The sequence below is a fragment of the Equus asinus genome, chromosome 23, assembly GCF_041296235.1.
Source record: "Equus asinus isolate D_3611 breed Donkey chromosome 23, EquAss-T2T_v2, whole genome shotgun sequence".
Classification (NCBI taxonomy): domain Eukaryota; kingdom Metazoa; phylum Chordata; class Mammalia; order Perissodactyla; family Equidae; genus Equus; species Equus asinus.
The window spans coordinates 64616339-64634897 of NC_091812.1; the positions used below are offsets into that span (position 1 = coordinate 64616339).

The 18559-nt window shown below is 46.6% G+C and overlaps 1 protein-coding gene across 4 annotated transcripts in view; it reads right to left on the minus strand.

Moving 5' to 3' along the window:
- Positions 1-18559, minus strand: part of SYK (spleen associated tyrosine kinase) — a 94755-nt gene that overhangs the window by 26713 nt on the left and 49483 nt on the right. For 3 of the 4 annotated variants that reach the window (XM_014854666.3, XM_070495453.1, XM_070495454.1), the window contains 4 exons: positions 12794-12932; positions 9133-9214; positions 8712-8761; positions 6997-7065 (listed from right to left, as the gene is read on the minus strand). In XM_014854666.3, the coding sequence (XP_014710152.1) occupies positions 6997-7065; positions 8712-8761; positions 9133-9214; positions 12794-12932 (340 nt within the window). The remainder of the gene's footprint in view (positions 1-6996; positions 7066-8711; positions 8762-9132; positions 9215-12793; positions 12933-18559) is intronic. The other variant, XM_014854667.3, reaches the window with a different exon arrangement.

Genomic DNA, 18559 nt, shown 5'->3' on the forward strand with positions numbered 1-18559 from the left:
CGCATTAGAGCTTTGCCAGGCCCACTGTTGGCACTCAATGAAAATGTGTCGAACAAACACATGATGAATGAAGGAAGGAAGGAAGGAAGGAATGGAGAACCTTCTTAAAACTGGGAGATGTGAAGTGTAAACTAGTGTGATTTAAAAATGAGTTCTCTCTCAAGTCTTTATACTAACAGAAGGAAACAGGTGTGGGCGATTCCCAGTGACGCTGTACCTGTCTGAGCACCTTACGTCTGATGACAGGACTCCTGCCTGTGTGGTGAGTTCACTTCTCATTTGTCATGTAAGTACCCTGTCTCGACAGAAGTGTCCGAGGGGAAACTAGGCAACTCCCAGGGCTTTCCACCCTCCCCCTCTGCTCAGCACCCTTCTGCAATCGAACTCCAAGATGGAAAGAGTTTTTAAATTTAAAAAAAAGTCTCTCTTTTAGGTTCACATTTACTATCATTTCAACTTCTCTGACTTTTCCTGCAGGCAGGAAAGTCCCGCAATCCAAGGACAAAACTTGAAGACACGAGGACCAGCCATCCCAGACAAGGAGAGGGCACCAGCATGCCTCCTCTTGACCTCAAGACCTCCAGCCCTCTGCCCACTTCGGACCGTACCCCGGGGGCTGCAGCCTCTCCACGCTCTTGACTGTTCTCCAGAGCAGAGAGCTTCATAAAGGCTGTTATGGTGAAGCCTGAATGCAAGGCTCACATACGAATCCTGTGGGGAGGAATTTTAAAACAGGGGTGGGGTAAAAATTCTGGAAAGGACATTCGGGCATCAGGAGCAAGAATTAGTGGTGATGGACAGAGCGAAACTAAAGCCCCAGACAGATTAATGCCCACTCTGATTGGCAGGCGCTGTGCACCCCTAGTCAGTCTTGTGGATAAAGAAAGGGGTCAGGGGTCTTCTTTGAAAGGTTCGGGCCCCAAGTTTTTGGCCGTGTCAGCTCAGGGCTTCATTTCAATGCAGCCCATGCAGCCCACCATGCAGTGACGGCCAAGCCCCATGTTTCAATAACCACGTCAGCTCCCCACCCAGACACCTTGGCCTTCCGCCCTCACTGGGATGGAGGATGTCACTACATTCGGGAGAATGTTCTTTGGAAGAAATCAGGTTTTCTGTTGTGTCACTTAAAGCACAGTGCAAATTTATGATGAGGATGAAGACACAAAACACAACTTTCATCCTTCCCAAAGCACTTGGTGGATATGCTGTTTAGTAGAACAACAAAGGCAACAGAACCTTCTAGAATCAAGTGCTCAGTTGAAAAGAAGAATGTTAGCGCTTGTAAAGAATATGCTCTGAAGCATAACGATAAATTATGAAATAGTGATTAGCATTTAACATGTCATGAAATTTCAATTTAATGAAAAACATGCTGCTGGTCCACCACATCGTTTGTCAATATTTCTTCTGCTTTGCAGGTAAGGATGAATTCTGCCCTAACCCTCAGGATCGCCTTTTCTGCACAGAGAACAGGTGTAGTGAAAGGTGTGAATGAAAATGTGGACAGTTCTTTTTTCCCATTTTTGCTGACATTCAAAACAGAAGTCGTCAGACTGGCAGGCCACCACTAGATGGCACTAGCGACCTTAGCGTCCTACCTTCCGAGGAGCAATTTGTGATTTTTCAATTCAGGTAAAAACAGACCACTCCATAATAATGAAAAACAAACTACGTTGGGTTATAAATTATGATCCCTGATCTCTTATTGGCCAGGCTTAACTGCAAGTAGACAATGTATTTGACAAAGATTGTTTGAGTGCCTCTGTTTAAGAAGTGTAAAAGAATATGTATTGTCCTTGTGGGGCTGACGGGAAAGTTCCAGAGTTTCCTGACTTGAGAGTATTGCTGTGTGTCCTCGTGTCCATTTCTAGACCTTAAGTTTGAGACTTCTTGAAAGACATTTTCAAATCACGTAACAGCAGTATTAAAGATGACAACATACTTGTCACAATTGCAGTAACAAAAAGAGCCAGGAGGCTCCAGAACTATGGGCCGCCATAAACAGACAGCGTTCTGGTCTCTGGTGGAGTGACGGTGGTCTGATGGGGAACAAGGCTCCACGGCTGAGGGCAGACCCTCCTTGGCCAGGACGTGGGGTAATATCAGGTTTGCTTCAGATCCATGAAAATAGACATTCGACCTTCCCAATTGATCTTCCCTCACCTTAGAAGCAGAGATCTAAACTCTGGCCCTTTATAATGGCGTGGAAACACTTTCACAAGGGTCTGGCCCACTGCTTTGTCATTACCAAGTAAATGGGTAGGACTTGAGAACTTTTTCTTAGTTCTCTCTCCCAGCTGAACCCTAGTGAATTGTGTAGCTAAATATAAGTCTTGTAATATCCCAATCACCAAGGTATGTGTTGGAATAAAACATGGAAAATGGGTTTTGATTTGAAATTTTGGAACACATTTCCACAACTAAGCTAAACTTATGATGTGATGCTGTGTCTCATCTCAGACAATGTGCCTTTATTGATTTATTTACTTGTTTATTCATTTTTTGAGGAAGATTGGCCCTGAGCTAATATCCACTGCCAATCCTCCTCTTTTTTTCCTGAGGAATACTGGCCCTGAGCTAAAGTCTGTGCCCATCTTCCGCTACTTGATACATGGGACGCCTACCTGCAGCACGGCTTGCTAAGTGGTGCCATGTCCGCACCTGGGATCCCAACTGGTGAACCCTGGGGCAAAGCGGAACATGAGAACTTAATCGCTGTGCCACCAGGTAGGCCCAGACAACGTGCTTTTAAAATGTGAAAAGGAAATGCTGCCTTTAAGGACGCTGTTGTTCAAACTCTGCCAATTTTCCTTAACAGAAGGACAGGTTTATGTACTTAAAGCAGCACAGAAAACTATTCTAGTACTGTTAATAGGAGGGATTTTAGTCATTTAAGGAACAACCAGTCCTTAAGGTAAGTATACGGCAGGGGGCAGGGAGAGACTGAACGACATCTGTATTCTTTAGTTAAATTCATTTATATTTTTAATTATTAAATGTTTCCAATCCCTAAAGAAAAGTTTAAAATACGCCAGCCCTTAAGTTATCATGAAATTTCAAATTATCTGATTAATAATCTCCAAATCAAAACATACTTTTTATTAACTACCTACACGTTAGAGTTAATTCAAGTTCTAACGTGTACTTTTTGTGCCCCAATTATTAAAAACAACTATTTACATTGATCAAATTAACAAATTCAAGAAAGTTATTTACACCTTAGCTAAACAGATGGAATATGTGACCTAATTCCCACAAGCCTTTTCTCATGACAGGTTAAATAATGGAAGATTCCACTTCAATTTGTGAAAACATGAAGATGAGTTCTCCTAGAATATTTCTGATGAGCAATTAAAATATATTTGATCCATAACTTAAATTACCCTATCCTTCTCTTTTATCAATTTACTACTGATATTTTGGCATCTATGAAAATTCAATGCACGCTTCACAGTTGTTATAAATTTAAACTGACAGTAGCTTTTTTTTTGCCAGCAAAGTACTTTCACAGTATTAATCAGATTAATTACTTTCTAATACATAATTCTCTTTTAAAAATTGATTAAATAATTTTAATGGGTGTAAATAGAAAAAGGCACAACAGGGTTTACAATGAAAAGTGGGTCTTCCTTGAACCCCTGTTTCTGACCCCCAAGGCAGCCAGTGTTATGGTACTTTCTGTATTCTTCAAGAATATTCTATACCATATGAGCACATATATATGTGCGTGACTGCTGTTTGCAATTAACATTGTATTTTGGAAACAATTCTAGACCTCAGCTGCCTGCCATGGTATGAATTTTATTGTACCTGATTTCATTTATTTTCCATTGATGAACTTTTAAATTATTTCCAGACTTTGTCAATTACACAATGTTGGAATAAACACTTTCATGTATACATGATTACACATAAATGCAAAAATATCTGTATGATAAATATCTAGAAATAAAACTGCAGTTAAGAAGTCATATGCACTTTTAATTTTGCTGGATGTTGTGAAATTGCCCTTCTTAGGGATGGTGTCATGTCACACTTCTCCAACAAGGTGTGAAAGTGTTTATTCCCTGCACCCCTGCTGCACCCTGTGTCACTGAGATTTTTTATTTGGATCAATTTCACAGGTGCATGGAACAGAGCACCATAGTTTTAACTTGCATTCCTCTTATTATAAAATGGAACAGTTTCTCCTATGTTTAAGAGCTATTTATATTTGCTTTACAATAAACTAACTACTGACATCCTCCACCCATTAGCCTGTTAGACAGTTAAAACTTTTCTTATTGATTTACAGAATCTCTTTATATATTAAAGACATTAACCTTATATGTGTATCATCATTACTAATGCTTATTCCCAGTTTATCATTTCTCTTTTGATGATGTTTTGGTTCTTATTTAATGCATATTTTTCTTTATCTTTAGGTAGTCTTCCTGATAGTTTCTTCAACTTCTTTTAGACATGTTCTCTTTTAGTCTAAAGATCTACTAAACATATTTTCTGGATATTTCTTTAGTCACTGGGAGTGACCTGAGCTGGCTTTGGCCTGTGTGGGCCAATGATGGGGTGGGAATGGGGCTTGATGCTCACAATGCTGGGTTACTTTTCACTGGGCTGATGGCAAGTTGGTGTATCAACCTGGCTAACCTGAACTCCAGTCCTCCATGATTGACTCAAACCATGATCCTCAGATCTGCTGTGACGGGATTTTGCAGATGTAATTAAAATCCCTAATTAGTTGATTTAAGTTAGGGAGATGATCCTGGGTGGGCCTGGCTTAATCAGTCAAGAGTCCTTACAGGAGCGTTGAGACTTTCCCAAGAGAGAAGAAAGGGGGGTCGGTGGGCACGACTGACCCCTGGCTGTGGATGACGGCTTCAGCCCACCTGAAAGGTTCCATCCTGCTCCCGATTGTCCCTTCCTGATGGCCTGCCCTGCAGACATCGGACTTGTTTAGCCAGCCCCTGCAACTGTGGGCGGCAAGTCCTTTTGATAGATCCATATATGAATGTGTGTACAGATGTGTGTATGTATGAACATGTCTGCATGTGTGTGATAGATGTACCTATGTGCGTGTGTGTCTGTTTTATATACAAATCTCCGACTGCTCGCGCCCACCTGGTTGGGCCCTGAGTGATGCACTGGGAAACCACAGAATTAAGATAAACGTGGAACTCCGTGTCTCCTCTGTTTACAGTGAAACCGCTCATCTCTGGGAGTGCTCATGGGCTGGGAGCTATGTGTTGGCACACAGGCCTTGGGCCATCATAAACAGAATGATGAACGCACAAGCCGTGGGAACCGGGCGTGTGGCCTTCATCCACTGGGGCTCCCCAATGGCTGCGAGGAGACCCTGTGAGTGGAGGGGCCAAGGAAGCCGGGCGTGTGAGGGGTCCTGGGCCTGCTGAAGGGACACATGCATGCTGTGTGGGCTGCCCTGAGTTGCTGTATGAAGCTTCGGCAGCACAGCATTGGGTTAAGGCCTTCTGCTTCTCGTGCTCGACTGCCAAAGCATGGTGGTGAAGTCAGTGACGTAAGCCGAATTTGTAACATAACCTTGAAAAGATGATGATTGAAAAGCTCCCTGAATCAGGATACTTTTTGAATCAGCTCAGTGGATGGAGCCCCGTCTGTCCTACTTCCCACTGGACTACAGTCCTGTGAGACGCCATGCTGGCAACCGAGCAGAGCCCTCGCCAAGGAGAAGGGCCAAACGCCCACAGGGTCCAGGGCCCAGTGGGCCAGAAGGTGGCAGCTGTGGAGAGCTTTGCCTTGGATCATGGGGAACCGTGACCTCTGCAAGGCCAACGCCGCAATCACCTACTGGCCCTGGTGGCTGGAAACAAACACCAAGTGGTGGGAGAGGAAGGATACTGACATAAAGAACGTATCACCTGGACAACCGGGCCCCCCTCAACATGCCACCCCCGGGCACAGGCAGCCCTCCCTGTCACCCCCTAAAAGGGATGCCTGACATTTCCCAAGAGCCGATCCATGCTGACTGGACAAGTGACGTGAAAACATACAGTCACTCCTTCCAGGTTTTTCATGTAACTGCTCTTCAAACATCATGTTAAACTCACTTCTCTGCTCCGTGGCCAACGAGACTGAGAGTGTCCGGAGCACAGCTTGACCACTTGGAAAATTTTTAATAAATAAAATCTCAGGGCTTTTAGGCTTTTTTATTTCTGCTGTTTCTAAGAGGGACATCAGGCAACCTGCTTCAAGAGTTGATGCCCAATTATTGCTGAAATGCTTGGAAAAATACCAACTGACATGAAAATGGAAAGAATTAATAACAAAAGAATCAATTTTATACCACCAATAATAAAAGTAGCAAGGAAAAAAGCAATCCATACACATGTTATATATATATTTTGCTATATATATATGTGTATAGTAAAATGTAAAAGCGTGTCATATGTCAACGACTGCCTCAGAAAGAAAAAAGGCGTTTCTAAGCCTCAAAGTCCACCTCATCTTTAGACAAGTTCTATTTCAGGTTCTGTGTTGGAAATCTACAGCCACAAGGCAGTGACTGTGGCACTTGAGAGCTATAAACTAAGCAGCCTTAAGCACTCACTGTGCGGTGCCACAAACCCTGGCGTTCCTTTCATCCACACATAAATTAAATAGTCAGTGACCATGACACTGCCACCTGTGATCCCGGCAACTCAAAAGTACCTTGGCTCCCCTAGAAAAGATTTTCTGATATGACCATTGGCTCCCACCTGTCACGCTGACCGAAATGACTTTGAAGCGCACATTTTAGCAGAGCGAGCCGGCTCACGGTGATGGACTTTGCAGCAAAGTGACTGGGACCCACATGGAAAGCACAGTGAGTACCGGCGTGGGCTGCCCGTGAGGGCCACCCCGCAGCCAGGAGGCACGAGACCAGAGCAGGGCACACGCAGGGCAGCCGGGCGGAGCGCGGTGCTGAGCGCGCGTCAGTCCTACCACTCAGTGAGGGACAGCAAGCAGGGGACGCGTTAGCACCTTTCTGTGGCCAGGCTTTGGGAAGGAGTATGATTTGATTCTTGAGATTATTCCACCCGCTGACCAAGTCTAGAAACCACAATGGCAAAGAGGAACAGTAAATGTTTCAGAAAACAAACACGGGCTCGCTTATGCAACACGCGATTGTGACTTGCCTTACAATCACATTGCCACCCTCCAGATGCTGCCCAGGCCCTTCACTATGGGCAGCACGCGATCATTAGGGATGCTTCAGAAAAGCCCCGCCACCTGAGCAGAAGGATCTGGAGAAATATTTTACAATATTTTCCACAGAAGGCTATACAATTAGTGCTGTTATGTTAAATAGCCCACGTTTCATATAGAATGACTAGGTCACAGACTCAAGACAATAACTGGTCTAAAGAAACTAAAAGGAAATCTGATGTTCGATTTTCTTACTTCTTTGGCTGTTTGTGGGAATTCACTGAATTGGACACTTAGGGTATATGCATTTTTTTCTGCGTGTTATCTCACCAGTTGATAAGTTTTTCCAAAATATTTAAGTTCTTGAAGCCACTGGGCGATGCATGGCTAAATACAGGGCCTGATGTCCTTCTGAGCAGTCTTGGCCTTATACCCTCTCCGTCTCTTGGGAAAATGGACCTGTCTCCCAGAGTGCATGACCTTCAAGGAGACTGGTCAGGCCCATGAGCCATGTAAAAGGTAAAGTAAAATGATGGCTTCAAAAAGGTTCTATATTTTAAACGTTGATCCCAAAGTCCACTGGTATTTTAGCAAATTCCAGTTCCCCCAATCCAGTGACAAGTGCTGCCTGGGAGAGCATCGCTGTTTCAACGTAGGCGTGACTTCTGAGCATCAACAGTCCCTGCTAGGGGCAGCATGGACATTCCGCTTTCTGTGGATTTTGTTTTTAAGGGTTAACAGGCAAAAAGTGAGGCGCAGAGCGCACCACTCCTGATGGGGGAATTTCTACGCCGCACAGAGGGCGCTGAAGGGCGTCAGAGGTCCATAGCAAGGTCCCCAAAAGGGAGCCGGAAACCCGCTCCTGCTTTGAGTTTGAATGCGTGCATCAGCTCCTAACAGTCTGGAGTGGAAGGGAGGTGGATTTTCTGTCTTCAGGGCCATCAGGTATGTCGGGCAAACCCACATGGAGAGGTGTGGACAGGCCACGTTCTCATCTCGTGTTGACGTGAAGGGGGAGGTGGCACTTGGCCAAACCCGCGACTCCAAACTTCTCCAGAGGCTTCTCCGCTCAGCTGTTGTCAAACCAGCTCTCCCAGAGAGGTCGAGTCTTCTGAGAACAAGGTCTTGGTTGACTGAACCAAAAGAGTCGGGTGGACCACCTCAGGGAGATATCTGATAGACCAGGCTGGTGACACCGGGTCATGGTCACGTGGATCGTGGGCACAGGTCCACACAGGTGGTTCCAGACAGAGCCTGAACAACACATCACCATCTCCCAAATCTGCCAGGAGGCATACTTCTGATTTAACTCTGGGTTTCATGGTCACTTTGGATACTTTTAGAAAATGGAGTGAAGTTAAGCTACCAAAGAAATTAGCTTGGCTGGCTTGGAACTGAAAGTAGGCTGATTCTGGCTGACACTCACCAGCAATCCCAGTTTATCAAGAGTGATAAAGACAGTCACCACTACTCCTCTTAGCTAAAGCCTGCTCCTCACTGTGCTAACACACGACCGCTTCCCCTTTAGTGCTGTGTCTAACGACACTTACCGCAGGATGGGAACTGGGGAGTTGTGGACGACCTCCAAAATTAATATTTCCTGGTTGGAAAGGGCATGGACAGTTACTGCTGAATCAGCGAAAACCACCTATTTACCCCTCCCCCACGCAGATCCATCATTGTGATTACAAAACATTATGACTTAAGAAACAGATAATGCATACATTGCTTTTTATCCTCTTTCACTCAACTGTCTCACATATGCAATTATAACTAGTTTTTTAAAGTTAAAATTGTCAGCCCTTTCTTGAGTAACGATATAAACAAAATTGGAGCGATCTGACATCATTTTTAATCAGTCAGTAAAAACAAGGCCTCACCCCACTTGAATTTGCAACAAACCAAATCTAAACTGAGGCTGATTATTATCAATATCTGAAAGACCAAGACGCGTAGGTCTTAGTGACTCACCTGTCTGTCCGCCAATTTTTTGACATGGAACTGTAAGAACTCTTAACAAACCATCTGCTTTATAGGAATAATGCTCCACGAGCTGGAAGAGAAGAATGTAAGAAAGTGTGATAAATAACGGAGGCAGGAAATGGAGAAATCTACCTGGAGCAGCTGACTCCTCTCTCAGCTCAAAAGTGATCCCAGAATAACTCTTAACAACAAACGCTCCCTCCCTGGCTGGTCCTCCTGATCCTCCCCACAGCTCTCTCCTTCCGCCTCAGGCTCTGGACAGAAGTCCATATGCCCCTTCCAGATTCTACTCCACTCTCGGCCCATCCCCTCCCTTCCTCCTTTCTTTTCCTCTCTCTCTCTGTTTCTTTCTTTTCTTCTTTTTGTAGCAAGTTGCATTTATTTGTTTATATTTTCCTACATCCACATGATGTTATAAAAGCAAATTCAGCATGCTAACATTCATTCATTCAGTCATTTAAGAACCATTCTGGGGGCCGGCCCTGCGGCCGAGGGATTAAGTTTGCGCTCCGCTTCGCCAGCCCAGGGTTTCGTCAGTTTGGATCCTGGGCGCGGACATGGCACCGCTCGTCAGGCCATGTTTAGGCGGCATCCCACATGCCACAACTCAAAGGACCCACAACTAAAATATACAACTATGTACTGGGGGGATTTGGGGAGAAAAAGCAGAAAGAAAAAAAGAAAAGATTGGCAACAGTTATTAGCTCAGGTGCCAATCTTTACCAAAAAAAAAAAAAGAACCATTCTGCTGTGTGCTAGGCCCTGAGACAGGACAAAGGAGAGCTAAAGTGAATGAGACACACTCCTACGCTTGAGATGTTTACGTTCTTGGTGGAGAGACAGACAAATGAATCACGATGTAGACAGATCAAGGCTGTCATAGTGCTGTGGACAGAGCCTTTGGAGGGACCCAGTAATTCAGCCCAAAAGTTTCAGAGAGAAGATTCCACAGCACAGGTGACATAGGAGCTGGGAAGTGGGGAAAGGTGATCTTTTGGAGAATAGCCTCATGTTGACAGAACATGGGCATCCTTGGCTAATGGCTCCAAGAAAACTGAATCATGACATCCAGTTTCCACATTAAAAAAATAAGTTAATGGCTAGTAGATTTATTTATATCTAATCAAAATTATGCAATAGGAAGGTGGTCTTGGTATTTCTCATTTTCTTTTCTCACTTCCTCTTCAGACAACCTAAAATCTTCCTATCTGTATCTCTTCCTTATCTGTTTCTCAGTACTTTTTCCCAGTCAAGGACTCTTTGCTCCTGAGTCTTTCCTCTCAAAACTTACCTGCTTGGGTGAATGTCTGTTGAATGAATATATTTAACCCTTCCAGGTAGCACTCTTTTTTGGTTTTAATTTTATTTTACTGTGGTAAGAAGACTGAACCTGGGATCTACCCTCCTAACAAAGGTCTCAATCTGATCAGCCCTGACCCGCTACTGAAACAGACACTAAGTGCTCCCTGTTCCGTTAAACTCAGCAGTGTGTTCTCAGGCCGACAGTAGTGATGTCCTACAGCAGTTGACACATCCTGTCCCCTTCTCCAACTGTCATTCAAATATCTCCTTAAATGCTTCCACTTTCATACAATCTACCCCATGAGGGTGGCTGGGGAGGCGGGCAGACACACCCGGAAGGATTTCCCCTTTGGCAGGAGTCTGCAAACTTTCTGTAAAGGGCCAGATGGTGACATTTTAGGCTTTTTCAGGCCACATACCATTTCTGTCACATAATATTTTATTTTTTTAAACAACCTTGTATAGTGTAAAAACTGTTTTCTTCAAGGACTACACAAAAACGGGGGGGGGGGCGCCAGATTTTGCCCATGGGTTTGCCGACCCCAGCTCTTCAGTAAGGAATCCGGAGTAGTCTAGTAATCACCAACTCTCAGAAAAAGAGCACCAGACTCCTGGTGGGGGTGGGCACAGAGCTACCCTACATCACTGTCAAGAAAGACCAGTGAAAATGAAAGGCACTACTGGTATTTTTGATACTCTTTTTAAAGACAGTAGATAGAAAATAGACAATGGGAAAGATGTAAGGAGGGCTGAACGCTGTGAGATGCGGGAGGCATTGATGGCCATGGGAAAGAGCCGTGGGAAGGAACTTCCAACAGTTGGAGATGCTCGGCACTACAGAGAACGCACAGACTGACACTGTGATGGACTCACAGGAGGAAAGCGGTCACTGGGAGAAGCCCAGTGCCTGTGTACCAGTGATGGAGCTGGGCCTTCCAGCGTGGGACCACCACATGGATCTGGTGTCCTTAATCGTGCACTGTCAACGAGTCTTGTAGGAGATGAGAGACTTTGACGGGAAATGAATACAGGAAGGCAGCATTCCCGACTCATCTTTCTGATTTGCATTGGGCTCTAGTCCCCAATAGGCTAAATACTCTTTCAAAGCGATACTATTAAAATAAAGCAAAGCCTGTGGCTGATAATGAGTCATATGCTAATGAGCCACAAACCAAAAGGCGATGTTAGTGTTATGACTGACAAATAGAAATGACAAGCAATAGGATATATTTGAGTATATGAGGAAGATATTTGGTGTAAACCTAATTCGGCCTGACTTTGTTTTTTCCAAAAGGGGCTGACATGGCCATTGAGCATGCATTGTATATCTGCTGTAAACATTTCCTATGGCAAAAACAAATGCCCTTAAGATAAAGGTGCAACTTCCCCCGACATTGGCATTTCCTTAAGGATAAGCATCTTTCCTTAGGCTAGGAACTGATTGCTGTGCTCACCTTTGACCACCCAGCACACCTGTGACCACCCAGCTAGAGACAACAGACCTGCCACCCTGCTGTGTCCACCGAGACAGCAGACCTATCTGCTGTGTCCCTCAATCGCTGTGCCGACAGAGCAGTCTCGCGACTATTGTAAAAGGGACATTTCAATCCTATGTGAAACATCTTCTTTGGGGGTATATAACCACTCTGTGCGCCCTATTTCTTCAGTGCCCTTTCTTCCTTTGGGAAGAAAGGCCCCGGGCCACAGTCCTCACATTTTAGCTCAGAATAAAGTCACCCAAATTTCCATTTATAGATTGGTTATGGATTATTTTCGTTGACATGACTAATCTAGATAAATGCTATAATACCCTGCGTTCAGACAAAAGTACTATTTTTTTCAACTACAGCACTAGGAACCAACATACATTAGGGGGTGGCTACCCTAAGTGCTTGAAAGGTAACAAGGATCCCTGGTCTCAACTTTTAAAGAGACAGGATTTTGAGGTGGTCCTTTCCCTCGATTCCCACATGTGGGGTTGCTGGCTGGCCGGATGCGGACACTGGAACACATCCCTGCTCTGGGTTCCAGGTAGAAGGTCTTAGAAAGAAAAGTTTTCTAGTCCCCCAGGCAGGGCCTCCCACTAAACTCTGGGCACAGCCCTGAGTGGCCACTGCCTCGTGGTACCCAGAGCCAAGTGGCCCTGGACAAGCTACAGAAGCTTCCGGAGCCCCGTTCACCTAACTTGATGACCCCTGGCCTGGCGATTCTCACACTTGGACACATGTAGAGCGCCCAGAGGCTGAAAAGCAGGCTGAGATTGGGTGGGTCCGAGGCAGGGACCTGGGTGGGCATTTCTAACAAGCCCCAGGGCCCAGTTCCTCTGGTTTCTGAGGACTACGTGTACCTGCCAGAGCGTGTCGAACTTCTTTCCGTCCGGGATAGACAGCTTCCCCGTTTTGTCCTTATCGATTCGGTAGTGCAGCACTTTCCCCTCGTGCAGCAGGCACAGGGCGTAAGACCCGTTGTTGTCCCTGGCCCTGATCCTGGAAGACAGGAAACGGTGCATCACCCCAGGCCCACTGTTCCCGTGGGAAGACACGCCCTGGGCGGGCACCTGCAGCAGTATCCACACCTTGGGGTCAAGGACTCTGCCCCCCATGCCCAGGGAGGCCCGGCTCACGGCTCAGTGACGATGGCACATGTGCCACAGGAAACGCTGCAGGCTGGGCATGGGCTGCGGTCAAGGGCGAACAGGCCCGGGAGTCCTGAGTGGGCAGCAGGAGAGGCCTGGGCTCCACGGGTGAGTCTCGGTTCACCTGGAGCAGCAACACCATTCAGGGCACCAGCACATGGGACCCACAGGCCCCCGCAGCTGGGGGGCATCTGTGGAGCCTCTGTACTCACCTCCTCTCTTCACCGAGCTCTGCTTTGGGTCAGATTCCAACCAGTGTAGCTCCCCGGCCTGGCCCAGGGTACTGTTTTGGGGGTGTTTGGTGGCCATTTTAATTAGGACCTTCTGGACCACAGATGGAGCAGGGTGAAAGTTCCCACTCCCCAGGGTCCTCTTTGCCCCCTCACACTCTCCCCTTTGCAGAGAGGGGAGGACAGAACCAGGATTTAAATTGTGGTCCCATCAGGTACCATCAGATGATGTCACCGGGAGAAGAGAATGTCATCCACAGTGGGGTGAGTAACAGCAAGCAGAATTAGGGCTGCGCTCGGCTGTGCTGACGCCAAGGCTCTGCCTGCATGGTCCTTGGGGGTTCTCTGGGGTGTGGCCCCCTTTCCTTCATCCTGGGGAATGAGACTTGCCAGTCCCATAACAAGCAGAGAACACATCTTGTAGCTTCTGCCTAGGAGGAGAGAGGCTGCTGGGGAGGCCACCGTCCAGGCCGGGGCTGCAAAGGCATGAAGTGGACGCGAACCCCATCTCTCAGTTGAGCTTCTTAGTCACCCCATGCTCCGCCCATTTTCCCCTCTCAGACACTCAAGCCCTTTGGATCACAAGATCTGAGAGAGCGTGAGTCACGGCACTCCCAGAGACCTCACCAGGCCGGGCATTTTCTAAAATGAGGAAATGGAGGCCCTAAACTGTTAAGCAATGTGCTCAAATGCACCATACTTCGGGAAGAGTTCAACTGTGCCAAGTGGCTGGGGGACTTTGGTGTTTGGGAGAAATTTCTGATGTCTCCTCCCGGTTGCAGGAGGTCACCTCCAGGAGACCGGCTTTGGAAACGGATGTGGTCACACGTTCCTTGGCCTTGCAAATTGGTCTCAAACAGCTAACCCAAGACCTGAGTGCTGAGCTGCGTTGTGTAGGGTGAGAAGCTTGTTTTAAAAATACATTTCTTTTCAAGTCGTGCTTGGCTGTGCACGATGGACGGGTTCCCTCCACGCCCCACAGCTCAGGGCAGCTGGTGTGGTGGCGTGACACACCCAGACCCTCCTGGCCTCGGCAGGGGCGGCTTCTGAAACCCGCACCCTGAAAACAGCTCCTCCCTCCCAACTCAACCGAGTTGTCCACACCGAAGTGAGCACACGGCTCATTAAGGTCAGTTCGTTGCTGTCAAACTAAAAAATAACCACACAGAAAAGGTGAAATATATTTTCATATGGGGCAGAACTGAGTCTATTTTAGAGGAAGCTGTTCTATCACGCGGAATGCGGAACTAGTTATATTTTATTTATTTTATAAGCATTAGTGACAAGCAAATAAGATAGTATGGAGGAATAAAGAACTATACAAATTCTTAACTCCAAGCGTTAAGAATCTACACGTATGCATATAAAAAGTGGCCTGGGAGAACGACTCCGTAGGCCATCCAAAAATACCATTCTCTTTGACTTAGAGTCCTTACATCTCTGACCCCTGGGTCTTGGAAACAATAAACGGAGTCTGAACTCTGGTTTTCTGAACTCACATCCAGTCCCCAGCACTCCATCTTGCCTTATGACTTGATTGACTTTTTCTTGTTAAAGCCGAGACAGTGGATCGCGACTGCCCTGGGAGGTGGTGCAATCACCTCACTAGAAATCTGGGAGATGCAAATTAAGACCACAGTGGAAATACCATGACACACCCTTCAGACTGGCAAAAATGAAAATGTCTGATAATGATAAGTGTTGCTGAGAATGGGGGCAGCAGGCACCCTCATATCCTGCTGGTGGGAGTGTGCATCCAAACATTTTGGAAAACAATATGGAATTCTCTTCTGAAATTGAACCTGTCCATCCTTTGTAAGTCAGCAATCGACTCCCCTTCCAGGTGTACAAAATTTGTGATCTCAGCGCTCAGAAAGTATGCCGGGACGTTTATAGCAGTGTTATCTGTTTACCAGAAACTGTGAACAACCTAAATGTCCACTGACGGCCGAGTGAGTAAATAAATCGTGGGGTATTCACACCATGGAATATCCTGGAACAATGAAATGAACGAATGGCAGTGCTAGAAAGCAGACGACTATCATGAGCATAAAACACACAACGTGTGCACAAAGTTCTGAAACAGGCAAACAGTTTTGTTTAGAGACGTGCACTTAGGTCCGAGGTAGTCAAACTGAAAAAAAAAAAAAAAGACGAAGAAGAAAGCAAGGACATGGTGGACACAGAGTCCAGGAAATGGTGTCCTCAGTGGGGGGGGGGGGGTGCTGAGTGGGGGACCTTCTGCCATGCTAGTGTTGTATTTCTTGACTCTGGTGGCATTTGCTCTGCAATTATTCACTGAGCTGGACATATAGAGTGATGTGCTTTTTTGTATATTTTATTGTTCATGATAAAAATAGTATAAAAAGAGCTGGTGCAAGGAGGAAATGGCATGTCTCTTGCTTTTGGACAAGCGATTTCTGCAAAGGCACACACTTCCTCGAGGCTTCCCCAGGCCCTGGAGGAGAGTCCCTCCCTCCCGGAGCTCCAGCCAGGCAGCCTGTGCCATCTCCAGCAGCAAGAGCTACCTGGTGAACACACACGAGGACCAGCAAGCCCAGGGACGGGCTGTGGACATGCAGCCTGAGCAGTCCCCCAGGCAGCTGGCAGGAAACAAGGGCAGAGAAGGGAAACCCACAGGCCCAGCATCTGTAGGTAGCAAAGACCAGAGGCTTGGTGACATTAACGGCCAGAAACTGAGAGGTGTCTGCTGACAGCAGGCAGGTCCTGGGCTGTGCTATTTTTATCTAATGTACTGGAAATCCAGGCTTGGAAGCTGCAAAAGCTCCTCCTCTTGCCCCCTCCTGTTCCTCAGAGAGCCCCCCTCTGTCAGGGAACACCCCCCAGGTTTGTGGCACAGACGCCCAAGAGGGGAAGAGCAAAGGCTGGTCTCCGGCTCCTCTTGGGTCGCTGCCTTCCGCCCTGGGGTCAGCTGGCCTCAGGCACGTTCATGGAAGCCCTAGAATATTTCTTCCCAATGAGTCTCTTGGAGAATTCAGCTCACAACAGATTTGTGTTTTGCTACGAAAGAGCATAGGATATCAGCGCTTTGAACCGCCACTCAAGTGCGAAGTTGCTCTAACTGGCCTTAGACTGTCTTGATGTCCAACAGCAGGCGACTTTCCTTGGCGAGAGGGCAGGAGAGCCACCATCCTCGGAGGGCGAACAGCCTTAGGCTCTGTGACCCAGGCCTCGCACCTTGTGGACACCAAAGCACTTGGCAGAGGGGAAGTGGGGAGTGTTGGTTCTGCTAGGCACAGCCTGGAGGGTTCAACCCCTCTGCCCTCTTGGATCAGAGAGAATGTGAGGGGGTGATGCCCAGACACTGGAGGGGAAGTGAGGACCTGGGAGGTTGGGGGACCCTAAGGAGCTCCCCCATAAGGTCCCGGGATGTTGCATTATGTCTACCACAGACAGAATGGGAGGAGCCAGGGCACAGCCTAGCCCACCAGGCACTCTCACTCTCCTGCGTGCTTTTGTCCAGGGCAGATGAGAGCATGGCTGGCTGGAGGGGAAGGAGGGCAACCTGGGGTGGGCTGTGTGCATATGATGGTCCCTCACCGTGGCCGGGGTGGGCCATACAGATAGACAGGGAGGGGCTCCCAGAGCCAGCATTCACCCTCCTGTCCAGGGCTGATGCTGTATGGGCTGGTCAGATAAGTGCCATACGGGGCCTCAGTCTAGGCCTTACTCAGAAAGTCTACCCGACAGTGGCTTCTCAAGAGGGAGAGCTGGGGAACCGGGAAGGAGAAGTTATGAGAGTGACATGCTGAAGAGTGTGCAGGCCGACATAAGGCCCAGAGTTCCCCTACTGAGGAGAGGTGCCAGCCCTAACAATCCACAAAAGACAAAAGAAAATGCAACTCTACGTGCTTTGTCTCGCCTCACGGCAAAACTGAGGCACACGTGCGTTCCATACAAACAATGAAAGCAGGACCAGTACAGAGCACAGGCTCAAATCTGGGGCCACAGCAAGCTGCTCTTCCACACATCTGCCTTTCAGAAATTTTTATCACCAGTTCCCCACTCTCTCCCTCTGCTCTAGTTCATGAGATGGAACCAAGTCACGCTTCTTCTCTTCTAGCTTCACGGGGACCTTGATCGGAACAACGAACTGATACAGACATCAGTCTACAACCCCCTTTGAACTTTTACTTCAGACAAGCAGTGACCCTTTGTTGACCTGAGGTCACAGAACCACGCAAGTCAAATAAAAGAGCGCACTTTGATCAATGATGGCAGCACACGAGAGCTGGCAGGGCTTAGCTTTTATTGTGGCATCTGAAGCTCGTGACGGCCAAATGCAGTCTCCCTCATTAGTGAACACGGGTAAGGTTTTTTCTAAACCCACAATTTGCTTTTGATATTTAAGTATACAGCAAAAAGCGAGTTGAAATCTGAGCAGGGAAAAGTGAGCGGCAAATAAGAGCACAACAATATGAGTTTGTCCTCAGGGAAAATAGTAACATGAGTACTGTAGTGGATGGGGGGACACCCAGGGTCACCAGCAAGATGGGTGCGGGAACCTGAGACTCCCACATGAAAGCCCAGGCCATGGAGAAGAAATGCTGGAGGACGGCGTAGTGTCCCAACAGAGGACACTCAGGATTCCCACAGATGAATACCAATCAAATACAAGCTCAAGAAGATCACCCAAACATAAGAAAACAAGAGTTATGAGAAAGAGGGCAGGAAGGGAAAGAGAGCAGACAGACAGAGGTTACACCCCAAGTACTTTCTGTACTGGAATCATCAGACACAGACTATAGACTAAATGTGGATGAACTGTTCAAAGAAACAAAAGATGGAATCAAAAAAATTAGCAAGCAAGAAGGCACTCTCAAAAATGCTCAGGAATATTTGAAAAATAATAACAAATAGAACTGCTAGAAATAATGAAAAATGCAGTTGGTGAGGAAAAAAATCAGTGAATGAGTTTAACAGCAGATTAGACACAGATGAAGTGAAAATTAGTGAACTGAAAGACAAATATAAAGATATTCCCACAATGCAACACACAGAGAAAGGTAATAGAAAATAAGAAAGAATATAGAGGATGAGTTGAGAAGGTCTAACATATGTTTAACAGGAGCCTCCAAAGGAAGAAATAGTAAGAAAGAAGGAGAGTGATATACGAAGAAAAATAGCTGAGTATCTTCCAGAACTGAAGAAAAAAAAGAACCCATGGTTGTATGAAGAACAGATACAGGATAACTACTCTTAGCTTTATACACATTACCTTGTTCAT